Consider the following 18,009-nt stretch of genomic DNA (forward strand, 5'->3'; position numbering starts at 1 on the left):
AGTGTTGTTGCCTGCTATTTACACGCGGGAGATGGGGCTGTTGTAAACATTTCTGAACCCAAAGGTCGAGCACGAAAGAAAAATCCTGTAAGCATTGGAGGTAATAACAAGGTAAGAGAAGTTGAAGGAAATGCTGGAATAAATTATATCAGAAATTGAGAAAAAGCAGTTTCACGCATAGGGCTATCAGATCACTCTTCAGCGGAAAGTAAGACAAAGTGTCTCAAAATGTTGGACACGAACGCATTTGCAGTAAATATAATAGGTTACTAGGACATCTTAGCATATAACGAGAATATGACACATCTTCAGCTCAAGAATTAATGTTGAAGAGAACGGTTGAGTTCAAAATTCCTCAACTGCTAATTAATAGCACGGTCGTATGTGATTTCAACTTTTGAATGCAAGACAGAACGTTTTTCGTCGAGACGGGGCCAGGAAGGGAAAACAATCCATGAATTCGGGAAGGAAAAAGTTTACAATTTCGTAAAAAATTCTGGAAGATTTTGTTTATTGAAATGTAAAACACTACTATACACTAGGAAAAGAAAGAATTGCCTGGCTTATTTCTCCAATAAGTACTGTTTATGTAATTTCTGGAATAATACTTGTTACTACGAACAAATTACCGACACTTATAGTATCGATAAAACTTGACAAAGTAAGCATTTTATTCATATATCCGGACTTTTCCGGATCTAGAAAATCGGGTAGTAATTTCTGAGCTGGGATTGTAATTGTTTTTCAGTAGCAACCATGCACACTCTTTGATTTAAGCACACATCTCCAAGGAACCACGTTATCTCAGACTCCCCTCAGATTTTCTGTTTCTCCATCTAATTTTAAGTTACGTGATGCCCAAAACACGTATAAGACATTTGTGATTTGTTTCAAATTCCTTCCGGAGGCCAGACACAACTCTAAAATCTAGGACACGTCTTGAAATAAGAATGATTCTTATATCCTCTTTTTTATTTTCTTATTTAGACTCGTTTCTCTTTCACCTTTTGCTAATCACGACGACGAGGATGAGTGATATGATGAAATGGATGAAGGGGCACTCACAAAGAACACCCATACGCACGATGGGATTCGAACAAAGGACATCAGACATCGTAGCGCACTGTGCTAACCACTCCGTCAAGAACGGAATTCTTATAGCACTAATCGTTCCACAAGCATTTTTCCTATTTTTAACTGATGCCTACCCGATGGTGCAGTGGTAGCGTCGTCGCCTTGTAATCAAGGGTTGCCGGGTTCGATATCCGGTAGAGGCACATAGTGGTTCTTATCCCACTTTAAACTGTAGGCCCATTCCCGATTAGCCTTACTGTGTATAAAGTGGACTTAAAACACAAAATAAAAAAAATCCTATCTTTAACTACACACGAAACATAAAGAACAATCTTAATAAACAGGTGCCAGTTTACACTCTATCCGTAAAAACACACGTGCATGTGAAAATGCAAAATAATATTTAGTGAAAAAATGACGGAAGTAGAGGAACATCTCCAATGAAACACTCATGCCTTATGGATATTTGTATTTCTTGCCGAACAAGGTTCCGAGTTCGAGCTCCGACCAAAATGAGTTCATTGTGTATGTTCATTCATGTCTTTAATGTAATCATAAATCGTCGTCATGAATAATTTAACTTCAGTGGAAGAAAACGGAGGTAATTACTAATGTAAACAATAACAAAACAAATTTGATCTTGAACCCCTGACTTTGCGCTACATATTCCATCACAGCGACTGACACTTTACGTAGGTGTAGACACGCTTCGTACAATTTGATGATATCACGATTACATAATGAATGTGCAGCCACTTAACTGAACCCCCCGCCCACAAAATTCCCATTTTATTACTAAATTCTAAATTAGCATAATATCACATAGTTTACCTATTCATAATATGCGCCGCTTGGGTGCACTTTGTGGATTGTTTCGTTGGTTGGTTGTTTTAATTAATGTTGCATTAATCAACATCATCAATTTAATCGCGGCAGGCAAAGTGGAGGGAAAATGACAATGAAGCAGAAACGAGGGGCCCTTGGTTCCCGATTAATGAAACTTTGTCTACATGCAACTGAGTCGCGTGAAATCGCTGAAAAGTAATTTATTCATTTCTTAATTTTGCTTAATTTATATTGCTTTTCTAGCACTTGCGTCAACAAAGGCGATGAGAATGATTAATGAAACTATGAAATGGATGAAAGGACATGATGATCCATGCCTTGAACAAAATTCTAAGTTGGGACTAATGAATATCGATTCGTCTTATCATTTGTCAAGTAGTTGTTTTTAACTCCAATCTTTTTCAAGGACTTCTGGGTTGACAGCATGTGTGTTGCACGATGACGATTCGATGGAAACCACCATTTCAGTTAACTTTCTTGACAATGACTCTAATATCAGTAAAGCGAACATTTCCTTACGAGTAGCTGTTGTTTGTTATGGCTGGCCCTGGGGGTATGACTCATGCTGCTGTCAATACTCAATCGTTCCCGAGAAGCTAGGTTCGGCAGGCAAACCTAAGCGACAATTTTGTTAATTGGGTTCCATAGACAACAGGCTTTAAGATGTTAGGTATCGTAGGTCTCGTGACCCAAGAACTACTTTCTCTGACTGTACCCACTTTCAACTCCTTATTCAACTGAAGAAGTTTCTGACAGGACAAGCATTTGACAGCTACACTGCGGTAGAGATAGTTCCAGTCTTTGCTGTCAGACACATATGCCATAGGCAAACAAAATTTAGTTTCATGCTACCAGAAATGTCAGAACAGCGGTGGTGATTATGCTGTTACTAATGCAATAAATTACAACTGATATTCTTGTTTTATTTATGCCTAATCGGTAGGGACCTTGATTTTTTGTTATATTTTCAAATAGGTGTATTTTTTTATTTTTTACTATTGGATTTCATGGATTTTATCGTTGTTTTAGGACCGTTCAAAACCGTGGCGCAGTCGTCGTCACTGCTAACAAAACACAGCCGCCATAATGGTTATAAGAATACTATTTCCCACAGATGGACTAATCGGGACCTACTATATTTGGGGACCAATCCAATAGCAATTGACTCCATTTGAGGGGTAAGGATGCGGAAAACATTTTTAATGCGTAAAACGTTGTTCTTTTTTCTTATTTTTTAGTAATTCCTTTAAACCGTGAGAGTTTTGTCGCTTGTTATTTGAAAAGAAACGAACCTGGAACCTTTTGAATAAACAACAACATTGTCAACCATCTTGTTCTGCTTTTTGAATATCTGTTCGTGCTTAAATTCTAATCGGGACGGAACAACATTGGGAATCGTAACGGGGATCTCTTAATTTCAGCATTAACTTTTACCGCTATGTTGTTTTTAATTTTGGGCGTAGACCCCCCTTTCCATATATTATATTGAAAGGTCTTGTTGTGTAGATTCCGATTATAGAATTAAGTATCCAATTTGGCAACCTCGGGAATCGAACCCGGTATTTAATAAAAAGATTCTAATTATTGAACATAAAATCAAAAATAAAATAAATATTTTTTTAACCTACTGTTCTAATTAATATAATTGTTAAAAGTTTACCTAAACTGGAGGAAGATATTAAGTAAGGACGATTTTAAAGGTGGAAAAGAATATTTCGCAACAAAGGCAGGAGAACAGGTGTATCGTGATTGCCTCAGGCAGCTGAAAACGTTTTTCTCCATCGCCGAAGAGGTGGAGACTCAAACGAATCCTGTCTGAATTGTAATAGTTTTATTTCGCTCACAGTAACCAAGCTTATATATGCATTGCCTCCAGGGAAGGGGTTCAGTGAGAAACGGAGATTCTTAGAAAACAAAAGGTATATTTCGTAATCGTTGAACTTGTGTATAGAATGAGCCGGAATCATTCAAGGGCATCTGGACCTACAACAAGCAGAGCCGGGTTAAATTCTTTGTCACGCATTCACTGAAACAACTGCCAGGTGTTTGTCTTATTTACTGGTTTTACCAATCAATTTTCGCCACACCAAATTCAAATATAGGGTGGCGACAGACCTGGAAAACCGGGAAATGTCATGGAATTTGAGGTGTCAAAAAGTCAGGGAAATGTCAGGGGATTTTGTCTTGATTGACGTTTTTATTTATTTATTTATAGATATCGTTATGGAACTCTGCACGGGAACAAGAAATCGTGTTGCTAAGTTTCGGCCTCAACTTTTGGCCCTTTTATGCACAACACAACTACGGCGCCAGAAACTAGTGATGGCAGGAGGAGAGAGAGAGAGAGAGAGAGAGAGAGAGAGAGAGAGATTTCCGGAGGAGCAGAAAAATGTGTTAAGCCTCTAAATATTACGTGGAAAATGCATTGAATTATAATTTCTTTCTTGTCCGTATGGGAGTAGTAAGGGGACAGAACTGTCAACAGATGGAAGGGATGGGAGCGGGTGGCGCCGTCCGAAAGTTGTTGGACGTCGTAGTAAGGCATTTTCTTGGACAAACTGAAGGAACATGGAAACAAAAAGCTCCATTGATACATACATATGATTTTTGTCGAATATCACCACCCGACAAAGTATCTTACTACAACATGCGACAGAAATTGCATGCATGGCACTCGTATGGAATTGATTTTTGTTGGATGTCTTCGGACTGCAACATCCAACAAAAATCGCTTGCATAAACAAGAACAGCTTTAGACTGCAAATATGCTTCTGGAATTTTATTACTCTTCTGGCTCACTTCTAACTAAACTAACTCTCTAGCCTTCTTAAACCCGAAGGTTCATGGCTGCAGCAACACAGGCCTTCCATCCGTCCCTATCTTGAGCAAGATCTATATACTCTTTTCCATCCCTACCGATTTCCCTTAGGTCTATCTCAACGTTGTCCTTCCATCTTCGTCTTGGACTTCCTACAGGTCTCTTACCATCAGATTTCCCAACAAGAATACTGTAAACTCCTCTTTCCTCTCCCATTCGTGCCACATAGCCTGCCCACCTAAGTCTTCTTGATTTAATTATTCTAATAATATCTGGACGAATACAAATTATGTAGTTCTAAATTATGTAACCTTCGCCACTCACCTGTCTCCTCATCCCTTTTAGGTCCAAAAATTTTCCTAAGGATCTTATTTTCAAATACTCTCAAGTTATGTAAGGGACCAAGTTTCACACCCATATAATACTACAGGCAAAATTACTGTTTTGTATATTTTAACTTTTAGTTTCTTAGATATTAAACGAGAAGACAATAGTTTATGAAGAGAGAAGTAACATGCATTTCCTAAATTAAGCCTACTTTTTATTTCCTCTCTAATATAATTTTCATTTGTTAATATTACTCCTAAGTATTTGAATTTGCAAACTGGTTCATACGAGTTGTTATCAATAATTAGATTTTGATTATTACCTAACACTTGGTTTCGGCCTGTAAGCATATATTTAGTTTTCTCTTTGTTAACTTCCTAACCTATATCTCTAGCAGTTTTGAAAAATATTTTAGTATTATTCTTAATTGTATTTATATCATCCCCTAATTAAGTCTACATCATCTGCATATGCTAACAACTGAGTCATACCATTTAATTTTAGTCCTTCTTTAGTTTCTTTTACCTTCCTATCAGCATATTCTAAGGCAAAATTAAATGCATCTCCTTGTTTTAAACTATCATGAATTGTAAATTTGTCAAACACATTCATACTCACACGAATTTTACTTTCTGTTTCACTGGTGCATACTTTTATCATACTAACAAGCTTCTTAGGTATTCCAAACTCGACTAATATATTATATAATTTATTTCTTTTCACCGAATGATATGCTTTTTTTGAAATCAATGAATAGCTGATGGGCATTTTGATTATATTCCCACTTTTTTAAAGTGTCTGTCTGATGTGAAAAATTTGATATGTAGTTGATCTGTTACGTTTAAATCCACATTGATAATCACCTATAATTTCATTAGCATATGGGGTTAGTCTTGTTAAAAGAATGTTAGATAATATTTTATATGTTGTTGAGAGTAGAGAAATTCCACGGTAATTATTGCAGTTCATTTTATCACCTTTTTTAAACACAGGAACAATTATGGATTCTTTCCACTGTTGAGGGATTTCTTCTTTATTCCATATTAAACAAATTAATTTATGAATTTGACATATTAACGAATTCCCACCATATTTAATTAACTCAGCTGGTATTAAATCAATGCCAGGCTTTGTTATTCTTTAGTCTTTTAATAGCATCTTTAACTTCAGTCAAGTTAGGTTCTGGAACTAAAGGTTCTGCTGTATGTACTTCATTTACTTCTGATATATCTCCTACATGTACATTTAAAAGGTCATTAAAGTAGTTCTTCCATCTATTTACAATGTAGAATATCGCTTGGGTCAGCTAGAAAATCACCGTCTTTATCTTTTATCAAGTTTACTTTAGGTTGCCACCCCTTTCTAAACTCATTTACACCTTTATATACATCTCTGATATTTTTGTTTTTGCTGTTTGCTTCAATTTCGTTAATTTTGCTTTTCAAGTAATCTCTTTTTTTTACTTCTAAACGTGCCGTTAACTTCTCGCTTTATTCTATTATAATTGCTTAGATTTGTATCATCAGAGTTATTTAACCACCTAAGTCTAGCCTGATTTCTTATTTCTATTAGATTATGACATTTATTATCAAACCATGGCTTACTTTTTCTTGGTTTATGGTATCCTATACTTTCTTTAGCTGCTGATTCTATTGCATTACGTATGTGCTCCCAATTCTTATCTACGTCTGTTTCATTTATATTTTCATCATCATTTTAATCCTGCAAAACATCAAATCTATTTGACAGTTTAATTTGGTAATCTTTCTTAATTCTTTAATCAGCAAATTTTTCTGTATTAAATTTTAGAACTTTTAGATTTTGTTGCTTATGATTTATCACTAAGAGTCTTTCTCTTAATTTAGCAATTACTAAATAATGGTGACTGGCACAGTCAGCACCTCTATGTGTACGAACGTCAATTATACTAATATGACTTCTCTTATCAATGAGAATATTCTGGCTCACTTCACCTTATTTAAGATAGTAGTGTTTACGAAGGTTGTCTTTCATCATCCTGACGTATTACTAGTTTCGCACAAGTTAACATACGTTTACAATGACAATGCACTATTCTTAGATATAAAAATTGGCAAGTGCATGCTCCCAACCTCAAATTTACTGCAACACTAGTATTGCAATGAAATTAACGCCACTCTCTGTCCTGTCTGTTTAAACTCGTGAGAGGAGGTCATTAATCTCTCACTGACTGAAATTATTGTCTAATATTATGAAATAAAATACCAATAATAAATACGTAAATATTTTAATATAATATTTACTCGAATCATTCGATCATAAAAGCAAATCACTTTCTTCAAGAATTGACTTTTCTCTGCCACCCCTGCTAAATTTTTACTTTCCATTTACTAATTTATACGAGGGGTGGCCAGAAAGTAATTTCCCATTAGTAGGGACATTGGGTTCTGCAAACACGTTAACCGTCAAAAAGTTTAATTGCTGCGAAGTTGTGTTTATCAATGTGCAGTGATGTCTGGACACATTTTACGCAAGTTCGAAATATCGAAATAATGAGAATTTGGCATAAAATGCGAATTGTTAGCGATTTTTTAAAAATGTCCAAAGAAAAGGAAAAGCTCATGAAATCCAATAGTTAAAAATAGAAAATACACTAATTTGAAAAAAATAACAAAAAATCAAGGTCCTTACCGATTATGCATAAATAAAACAAGAATATCAGTTGTAATTTATTGCATTAGTAACAGCATAATCACCACCGCTGTTCTGGCATTTCTCGTAGCATGAAACTAAATTTTGTACGCCTATGGCATATGTGTCTGACAGCAAAGACTGGAACTATCTCTACCGCAGTGTAGCTGTCAAATCCTTGTCCTGTCAGAAACTTCTTCAGTTGAATAAAGAGTTGAAAGTGGGTACATGCAAAGCCAGGGCTGTACAGGGAGTGGTCCAAGATCTCTCACCTGAAGTGATGCAAAGGGCTCATTTGTTTAAAAGTCCCGATTAGCTTTTGTGCACAAAGAAGTGAACTAAAGTGTACAGTGGTGGAAAAAAGTTCTTCCCCATAAGACTTTAATGGCAGTAAATAATGCCGGAAGAGTAGGCAACACACATTTCACCATTAGGTGATCGGGTGATTCTGTCTGTCTCAAGAGCAACTCGTCTTTCATGCAAAAGCCAACAGGCACAGTAAATGTAGGAAAGTCACGTGACTTGTTCGTCAGAAAATCGTCTTTTCTCAACCCAGGTCGCAGAACAGACAAGAGCTACCCGTTATATCTCCGAAAATGATTCCCCTAAAAACGTTGAACGAAACGCTAAAACAATTCTTGCCTTAATTACTGTATGTGCCGCAGTAGCACAGTCGTTAGGGCGTTTTATTACCATGCGAGAGATCTGGGTTCGATCCTCGACGGGGGATAATCGGGATTTTATCCACCTGTTCAAGCTGCTTCGGTGCCCACCCAGCGTCGTATAAAGTCGATACCTGGAGGAAACTCTGGGGAAGGGGGGGGGTATGGCGGCCAGGGGCGTGGTGCTGATCACATCATTCCCACCTTCCGCCTGATGAAGAAAGCGTGGGGCCTTACTCCACTAACTCCACACCCCGTATACGCCTTCATGGCTTGGTGCAAAGCACAAGGTAGGACTTTGCATTTTAATTTACTATACATCCCAATTTTGTCGTAACAAAACTTCCCAATCTCTACGTGGGCTTTCTTCCAAGTTCCGTAGGGATGTGAATAGGCTCCAATATTTCTTGAGACAATTCATACATGTTATATTTCCTTATAAGAACAACAGCCGATATATATTTTGTGTCTTTTTTTTGCGGGGAAGTACCGTGCGTCCATTTCGATCTTCAGCAGAGAGATCGGGAGAAGCGTGGCGGGCGGCGCTGACGGAGATGCCGACATTTGCGGCCTGTAATGCCCGCTTATTTTTATGGACATATGCATACATTCATATAAATATTGCAAAACGAGCACTAACCTGTGTTATAAGGGTACGGTTTTAATTTTAGTAGCTTAGTAGCTGTATGTGCTGATGATTTTGACACGTCCATCTCACGGCGTAGAGGTTTGTTTGGAGAACGTTCTAACGCTGCACCAATTTCATCGAGTTTTGCTTCGGTTAGAATCCGTCGTTTTTGCTTAGGTGTTTCAAAATTTAACGATCCAGTTTCTCGTAATTTAAGGACAAGATGTGTAACCGTATCTCTATGTGGAGGTGAAACGCCTGGGAATTCATGTACAAATTGCCTACACACGTCTCGACACGAGTCTGTTTTCACGTAAGTTTCATACATAAGAATTCTTTGTTCTAACGTGAACCTTGCGGCTGGCATTCCAATCGTCTCACTGACACAACACACATACACACTGCAATAACACAAACAAGTAACGGCAAGTAACCAAGAATATCACTCTTGCGCACAGTACGAAATTAACACGCTCTTGGTTTACATCCATCTGCTCGCCACTATATTCACAGCTCTGTCTTCATCTAGTCACGAAGGAACAAAAAACTCGAGCTCGGAGATTTCGGATTGCAAGGAAGCTCACGAAAACCATTGACTTGTAACGGTTTGGTCTGCAGCGTAATCTTGATACAGTGTTGCACATTCGAAACCTCCAAACGATCGACACAAAACTCTTTCAAGGATATAAACTTAAGCAGGACGTTACTGGTCGAAACTATGATTAAAATGTTTCATTATCTGTGGCTCTTAACATCGTTTCTAAAACGTATTTTTTGTGTATATAAGGGCAGAACTTGGATGAATTACAGATGATGAATTATAACACAGGTTAGCGCTCGTTTTGCAATATTCATATGAATGTATGCATATGTCCATAAAAATAAGAGGTCATTACAGGACGCAAATGTCGGCATCTCCGTCAGCGCCGCCCGCCACGCTTCTCCCGATCTCTCGGCTGAAGATCGAAATGGACGCACGGTATAATCCAAGCATGTGAGGTGATCCTTTTCCCACTACTCACTCCATTCTCAGAAATAAATCGCAATTCCAAACACTGAAAATGCAGAACTTTCTACATCTTAGCATGCAAATATCTACATAGTAGCAAAGTAATGTGTGGAAAGAGAAAAATTAACGATTTGTAACGGCACTCTGGAAATCTTTTACAAGTAGTTTATTTTTTTCAATTTGAACTGACATTCATAACATTCATTAACGATTCCAATATTGAAAAAAAATAGCTTAGGCGTTCTGCTACTTTCAATTCTTCATTATCGTAGTCACCGTAACTCTCTCTCTCTGTCTCTCTCTCTGTCTCTCTCTCTCTCTCTCATCCTTCCCGATGGCGCTGTAGTAGAGGAGTCGCATTGTAATCAAGGAGTCCCCTGTTCGATACCCGGTGGAGACACAGTGGTTAGGATCCCACTTTAAACTGTAGATGCAGTCTCGATTAGCCTTTGTGTGCATAAAGTGGACTTAAAATACCAAATGAAAATAAAAATCAAAATCACCGTAACTCTCTACAAAGCCAGAGGATCCATTTTTTAAACCTGTTGAGGCTTAGATGTAGCATTGCATTCGTATCATTACCCATTATCTTCGTCGTCGCGATTATCGCAAGAGGTAAAAATGCGACACAAAATAACCCAAACAGAAGCTTGGAATCAATCTGAATATTGGTTACGTTGGATACGTGGTAGAATTGTTTTAAATATCACTTCCTGTGATGTAATAGGGTTTTTGATTAAGGACCATTTGTATAATGCATATCGTTGATGCGAACAATAAGTAGTTTCACGTTCACCACACTCTTCGGTTGTTTAGAAATCGTAAGGAAGAAGGATCTCTAAATTTCCGCTTTCACATGTCAATGAAACTTTAAAATAAGTTCAGTGTAGGTCACAAAAGAGATCTACATATTGTTATGATATATTTTAAACACCACGAAATCTAATTCCAATAGAATACGATACTACTCCTTACGTTCCTGTAAATATTCACCAGTAGTCTGGCGAGAAAAAAAGTAACTAAGATTTCCGTGTTTCCTTGAGGAAAGGCGCCTGCTTGTAGTAAGCAAGCACCTACTGCTTCGATCAGTAACCTTCACTGCCAGAGTGACTCACAGCAAGCCTGCGCTCGTTCCAGTGTGCGTATAAAACAGCTATTTTATTTCGTTCGTTCCAATCCACAGTTATATCAAGCTAACATTCTAATATTTTCGTAAAATATGTAGTAAACAAGTTGTATACATTATGGTCTTCCAGAGTGTTGTTGCCTGCTATTTACACGCGGGAGATGGGGGTGTTGTAAACATTTCTGAACCCAAAGGTCGAGCACGAAGGAAAAGTTGTGTAAGCATTGGAGGTAATAACAAGGTAATAGAAGTTGAAGGAAATGCTGGAATAAATTATATCAGAAATTGAGTAAAAACAGTTCTCATCACACATAGGGCTATCAGATCACTCGTCAGCGGAAATTAGGACAAATTGTCTCAAAATGTTGAACACGATAGTATTTGCAGTAACTATAATAGGTTACTAGGACATCTTACCATATAACGAGAATATGACACATCTTCAGCTGAAAAATTAATGTTGAAGTGAACGGTTGAGTTCAAAATTCCTCAACTGCTAATTAATAGCACGCTGTATGTGATTTCAACTTGTGTATGTAAGACAGAACGTTGTTCGTCGATGTGGGGCCAGGAAGAGAAATCAATCCATGAATTCGGGAAGGAAAAAATTCACAATTTCGTAAACAAAATCTGGAAGTTCTTGTTTATTAATATGTAGAAAACTACTATACACTGGGAAAAAACAGAATTGTGTGCCTTATTTCTCCAATAACGAGAAAAATTACTTGTTACTTCGAACAAATTACCGACACTTATATCGATAAAACTTCACAAAGTAAGCATTTTTATACATATATCCGGACTTTTTCAGATCTAGAAAATCGTGAAGTAATTTCTGAGCTGGGATTGTAATTGTTTTTCCGAACATCCAGTAGCAGCCATGCACACTCTTTGATTTAAGCATACTTCTCCAAGGAGCCACGTTATCTTAGACTTCCCTCAGTTTTTCTGTTTCTCCATCTAATTTGAAGTTACGTGATGCTCAAAATACGTATAAGACATTTGAGATTTCTTTCAAATTCCTTCCGGAGGCCAGACACAACTATAAAATGTAGGACACGTCCGGAAATAAGATTGATTCTTATAAGTATTTTTATTTTCTTATTTAGCGTCGTTTTTTCTTTCACCTCTTGCTAATCGCGACGACGAGGATGAGTGATATGATGAAATTGATGAAGGGGCACTCACAAAGAACACCCATACGCACGACGGGATTCGAACCCAGGACATCAGACATCGTAGCGCACTGTGCTAACCACTCCGTCACGGACGGAATTCTTATAGCCCTAATCGTTCCTCAAGCATATTTCCTATCTTTAACTACACACGAAACATAATGAACAATCTAAATAAACAGGTGTCAGTTCACGCTCTAACCGTAAAAAAACATATGCATGTGAAAATGCAAAATAATATTTATTTTTAGGTAGTTGTGACTTATTATTGTATATTAAAGAAATATATTAGTGATAAAATGACGGAAGTAGAGGAACATCTCCAATGAAACACTCATGCCTTATGGATATTTTTATTTCTTGCCGAACAAGGTTCCGAGTTCGAGTTCCGACCAAAATGGATTCATTGTGTATGTTCATTCATGTCTTTAATGTAATCATAAATCGTCGTCATGAATAATTTAACTTCAGAGGAAGAAAACTGAGGTAATTACTAATAAAAACAATAACAAAACACATTTGATCTTAAAGCCCTGGCTTTGCGCTACATATTCCATCACGGGGATCATAGGCGTGCGCCCATGGGGCCAGGGGGAGGGCAAATGCACCCCTAATCATGGACGTCTGCAGATTTTTTCCACGAAGAGACAAGCAAGGTATTTTTCCATGGGGCATATTACCCCGATAATAGTGTTGCATTATCGCATTCCTGCATCCTCATTATAATAATTAATGTAAATTATTATGACTGAAATCAAATTATACATGTGAAAACGTACTTTTTGGTTGACATTCGTTTTCTAAGGGGAAGATGTGGCTATCCTTACCTCCCTTTCAGACATCTATGCCCCTATATTATTATATTTTCACCTAGGAATTTAGGATAGATGAATCCTATCGCCGTTATTAAACTATATTATACTCTTAAAGAAAATTAAGTATTTTCAAGCCGATGAAAGTTCAAGGCAACTAGTGTTGCCCACGGGACGAAACGGGACAGGCTTTTAAAAATTCGAGACGAGACGAGATTGATCATGTGTCCCGAGACAAACGAATATTTTCGAGACGAGACAGGCCAAAGTCTCGTCTCGTGGGCAACACTAAAGGCAACTACGGGCGAAGGGGGTGCAGTGGCGAAACCACAGCCCCCCACAACCTTGAACGGAAATCAATTTTAGGGGGCAAACATGGAAGTAAAGGAAAGCAAGAGTAGCAGGACAAAAGGATACTCAAGATGGATTTTGTTTTCACGTCTTTCTTGCATTATTTCTTCCTGACTGCCAAGAGCACCTGCGGGGGAGGGACAGAGCTGCAATTGCCCCCTTGATTTCAAATTTTATACAAATATAAATACCTTTTGTAAAATGTTCTTGCTCGCTTCGCTCGCAATGTATGCTTTTCTTGCAGTCTAGTCAAGTTCAGAGCCGTAGCTAGGGGTCGGCGGGAGTTAACCCTGGACGCCAAACGATCTAAATGAAAAAAAATGTAAAAGAGAATAATATGGCGCTCCATGAATTTTTTTCCCATATTAAATCGACATTGTTTTCATTTTGCAAAAATTTGAATCTGAAAATTTATTGGTCGTTTTGCTCGCAATTTGTTTTCTGTAATGCATTTTATATTACCGAGGAGAGAAGTACTGCTGCTAAAAGGTTTTCTCTTAAGTGCATAAACAATTGTTTGGAGGAAAAGGAACGCGCAGATTTGAGAGACAATTTATATGATTTTTACTGTTTGGTATATATGTATATGTATATATATATATATATATATATATATATATATATATATATATATGTGTGTGTGTGTGTGTGTGTGTGTGTGTGTGTGTGTGTGTGTGTGTGTGTGTTGTATATATGTATGTATGTATGTATGTATTTATATGTGTGTGGGGGGCGTGGGAAGGGGTGTATATATAAACACATCCATTAATGCAATAAAATTTAAACAAGTGAGATGAAATTACGTTATTCGGGTCTGCGCACGCCTATGACGGGGACTGACACTTTACGTAGGTGTAGACACGCTTCGTACAATTTGATGATATCGCGATTACGTAATGGATGTGCAGCCACTTAACTGAAGCCCCCAAAATTCACATTTTATTACTAAATTGTAAATTAGCATAATATCACATAGTTTACCTATTCATAATATGCGCCGCTTTGGTGCACTTTGTGGATTGTGCATTAATCAACATCAGGTTAATCGCGGCAGGCAAAGCGGAGGGAAAATGACAATGAAGCACAATGAAGCCCTTGGTTCCCGATTAATGAAACTTTGTCTACATGCAACTGAGTCGCTGCGTGAAATCGCTGAAAATGTCATTTATTAATTTATTAATTTTGCTTATTTTATATTGCTTTTCTAGCACTTGGCGTCAATGAAGTTATGAAATGGATGATAGGACATGATGATCCATGTCTTACACAAAATTCTAAGTTGGGACTAATGAATATCGATTCGTCTTATCAATTGTCAAGTAGTTGTTTTTAACTCCAATCTTTTTCAAGGACTTCTGGGTTGACATCATGTGTGTTGCGCGATGATGATTCGACGAAAACCACCATTTCAGTGAACTTTCTTGACAATGACTCTAATATCACTAAAGAGAACATTTTCTTACGAATAGCTGTTGTTAAGAAACCAATTCCTGAAACTTTTTCTGGTGGTCTCACGGCACCCAGCTGTTGTTTGTTTTGGCTGGGCCTGGGGGTATGACTCACGCTACTGTCAATACTCAATCATTCCCGAGAATCCAGGTCCGCCAGGTAAACCCAAGTGACAATTTTGTTATTTGGGTTGCATAGACAACAGGCTTTAAGATGTTACGATATCGTAGGTCTCGTGGCCCAAGAACTATTTTCCATGACTGTACATAGGGTGTAAAAGTTAATGCTGAAATCAAGAGATCCCGGGTTCGATTCCCAATGTTGTCAAATTGCCTAATAATCATTTCCTCCTTTCCAAAAAAAAAAGTGTGTTATCGGTCCCGGTTAGCATCTATCCACAAACAGATATTCAAAAGCCAATTAAGATGGTTGACAATGTTATTGTGTATTCAAAAGGTTCCAGGTTCGCTTCTTTTCATATAACGACCGACAAAACTCTCACAGTTTCCAGGAACTACTAAAAAATAAGAAAAAACAACGTTTTACGCATTAAACATGTTTTCCACTCAACTTCCTTTCTAAGCATAGTGAAGGACCATATGCCTGATTTTCATGAGTAAAAGAGAGCGCCAAATTGCCCCCTGACTTTCTGGCACGCCACTGGTTCCACGTATTTAGCTCTGGTTTGGTGAATGCATATGAAAAGTGCATGCGGTGTGGAGCAAGACGCTATTGCAGTATTATAAGGAAACGGCTACTCCCAAGATTTCATTGTATTTTTGGGGAAGGGGGACTTAGTTTTACGGATACATCTTTCATTTGATCTGTTTTCTGTCCCTTGTTCCCATTTCTTCCCTTCCGTCTGTCTTCCCTCTATACGTATTTTCTTCGTAAGTGCTTCCGCCGCATTCTTTCTGTTTGTACGTGACTATAAATCAGAAAGGTGGGTGCAAGGGAGGAAGAGGGGGAAATATCTGGAGTGCGAACTGAGGAACCTTGCTTATGAGTGCACGCGCGTGTGCGAGTATCTCGCCAAGGTTGCCAGCTGCTGCGTTTTTAATATCACCGTACGGAGGCTCTGAAAGTTCGCGATACGTTCTGAAAAAAGGCAAGGTCGAATCCAGGAGGCAAGCTATAAATATAATGACTCCATTCCACATCGAAGATCTTGAACCAGGAGGGAGACAAAAAAACGCGTAATGCGCAGGTGGAACGGAATTGTGTGAAAACGTAGATTCATCGTCTCACGCCAGGTTTGTGTGCCATTAAACAAGTTTTCCGCATTCCACACCCCTCAAATGGTAGCAATTGCTATTGGTCTCAAACATAGGTCCCGATTAGTCTATCTGTGGGAAAATAGTATCTTTATAAAACATTATGGCGGCTGAGTTTTGAGTGCAGTGGCGGCGGCGGCGGCGGCGGCGTAGCGGTTGTGGGCGAAATACATACTAGTTGAAATATAAAAGTGTTAAAGCTGAAGTTTTTAATTAAATGGTTCAGAAGGACAACATAGATAATAGTTAAATATAAAATGGTTAATGCTGAAGTTTTTAATCAAATGGTTCCAGGTTCGAATCCCAAGTTTGGCAAAATTGGATATTTAATTCCATTTGTTTAAAAGTGCCGATTAGCTTTTGTGCACACAATGTAAGTAAATTTGAAAACTTTTAAGCCTGTCCGGAAAATTTTCCTAATTAACGTGCAGTGAAAGTAATCGTATATTCGGAATCTGCTCAACAAGACCTTTCAATAGAATATATGGAAGAGGAGTCTACGGCCAAAATTAAAAACAACAACATGGCGGCCAAGATGGTTGCCCCATTGTCATGAGGAGCTGAGATGACAATTAATTGTTTAATATTACGATGATTTTAATCAAACGGTTCCGGGTTCGATTCCCAAGTTTGACAAGATTGGGTATTTAATTCCATTTGTTTGAAAGTCCCGATTAGCTTAGCTTCTCAACCGTCATCTTCCTTTCAATTAACGACCAACAAAACTCTTACGGTTTCCAGGAACTACTAAAAATAAAAAAAAGAACAACATTTCACACATTAAACACGTTTTTTCGCATCCTCCACCCCCAGAAACCATACTCACACACATGTCCAAGAATTTCAACTCATTAACGTCACCGGAAACATGTAAATTACCCCCAATTACGTCATCAAAAACGCAAAATAGATATGTCCTCAGGGCACAAAACCTGGTATATGGCGGTTTGTTACTACTGTCGACTCCTCAGTCTCAATATTCCATCTGCCACTGTCATATGTCCTTTATTTTTATCTTTATCACAGATGAACTGGGTATGTGACGACAGTTGGAAGCCTAGCACCGGCCAGTCTTTATTCTTTGTTGGCTCAGTACTCGGCAGCTTGATATTTGGATTCATAGGAGACCGGTATGGCCGTCTCCCTGCGATGATTCTTTCCAATATTCTCGCTTGCGCGGCCAGCATCGCAACTGCCTTCATCACTGACTTCACCGTATTCGTTTGTCTCAGACTCATCATGGGACTCGCTTACGACAATTGCTACGTGATGGCCTACATTTGCAGTAAGTGTATGATTATAGTACAGTGTATTTGTTGATTGTAATTTATACGCTTGGGCAACTCGTTTGCTCTTGTGGAGGCCAGCGAGCGCTCCGCTTACTGCCTGCACCCTGCACCTCAAGGTCAGTGTGCAACAGAGCAGGAATGGGGGAGCCACTTGAGCTCAGAGGTAAGCAATACTGCGGGGAAGGCGCTGACACGAATCAGATAACGAGAGGTTTCCCATTGAAGGCACGCGACCGACAGTGCCTCCTGCATCTCTCAGTCTCACAGGCGAGAGCGTTCTTTCACAGATATGATTTATGGAATGAGATGCAAGTTTGAAAATAATAAGCAGAGACAATTTTTGCGTTGAATACTTAACATTTAAAATACATTTTACCAGATGAGTAGCTAGCTATCTAATAGCATATATCACGTATTCGTACTGTGACACACTTTTACTAAGCGTGTGAACCTCGAAAGGTTCGGGGATCGAACCTGGAGCCCTTTAGATGAAAGTAAT

The 18,009-nt window shown here is 38.2% G+C and overlaps 1 protein-coding gene across 3 annotated transcripts in view; it reads left to right on the forward strand.

The window, feature by feature from the left end:
• LOC145990094 (solute carrier family 22 member 3-like) overlaps positions 1-18,009 on the forward strand; it is a 93,426-nt gene that overhangs the window by 54,053 nt on the left and 21,364 nt on the right. For all 3 annotated transcript variants that reach the window (XM_083125763.1, XM_083125776.1, XM_083125768.1), the window contains exon 4: positions 17,248-17,506. In XM_083125763.1, coding sequence (XP_082981889.1) covers positions 17,248-17,506 — 259 coding nt within the window. The remainder of the gene's footprint in view (positions 1-17,247; positions 17,507-18,009) is intronic.

This window comes from Lepisma saccharinum, chromosome 1 (genome assembly GCF_977018435.1).
Source record: "Lepisma saccharinum chromosome 1, izLepSacc3.1, whole genome shotgun sequence".
In the NCBI taxonomy this organism is placed as follows: Eukaryota; Metazoa; Arthropoda; class Insecta; order Zygentoma; family Lepismatidae; genus Lepisma; species Lepisma saccharinum.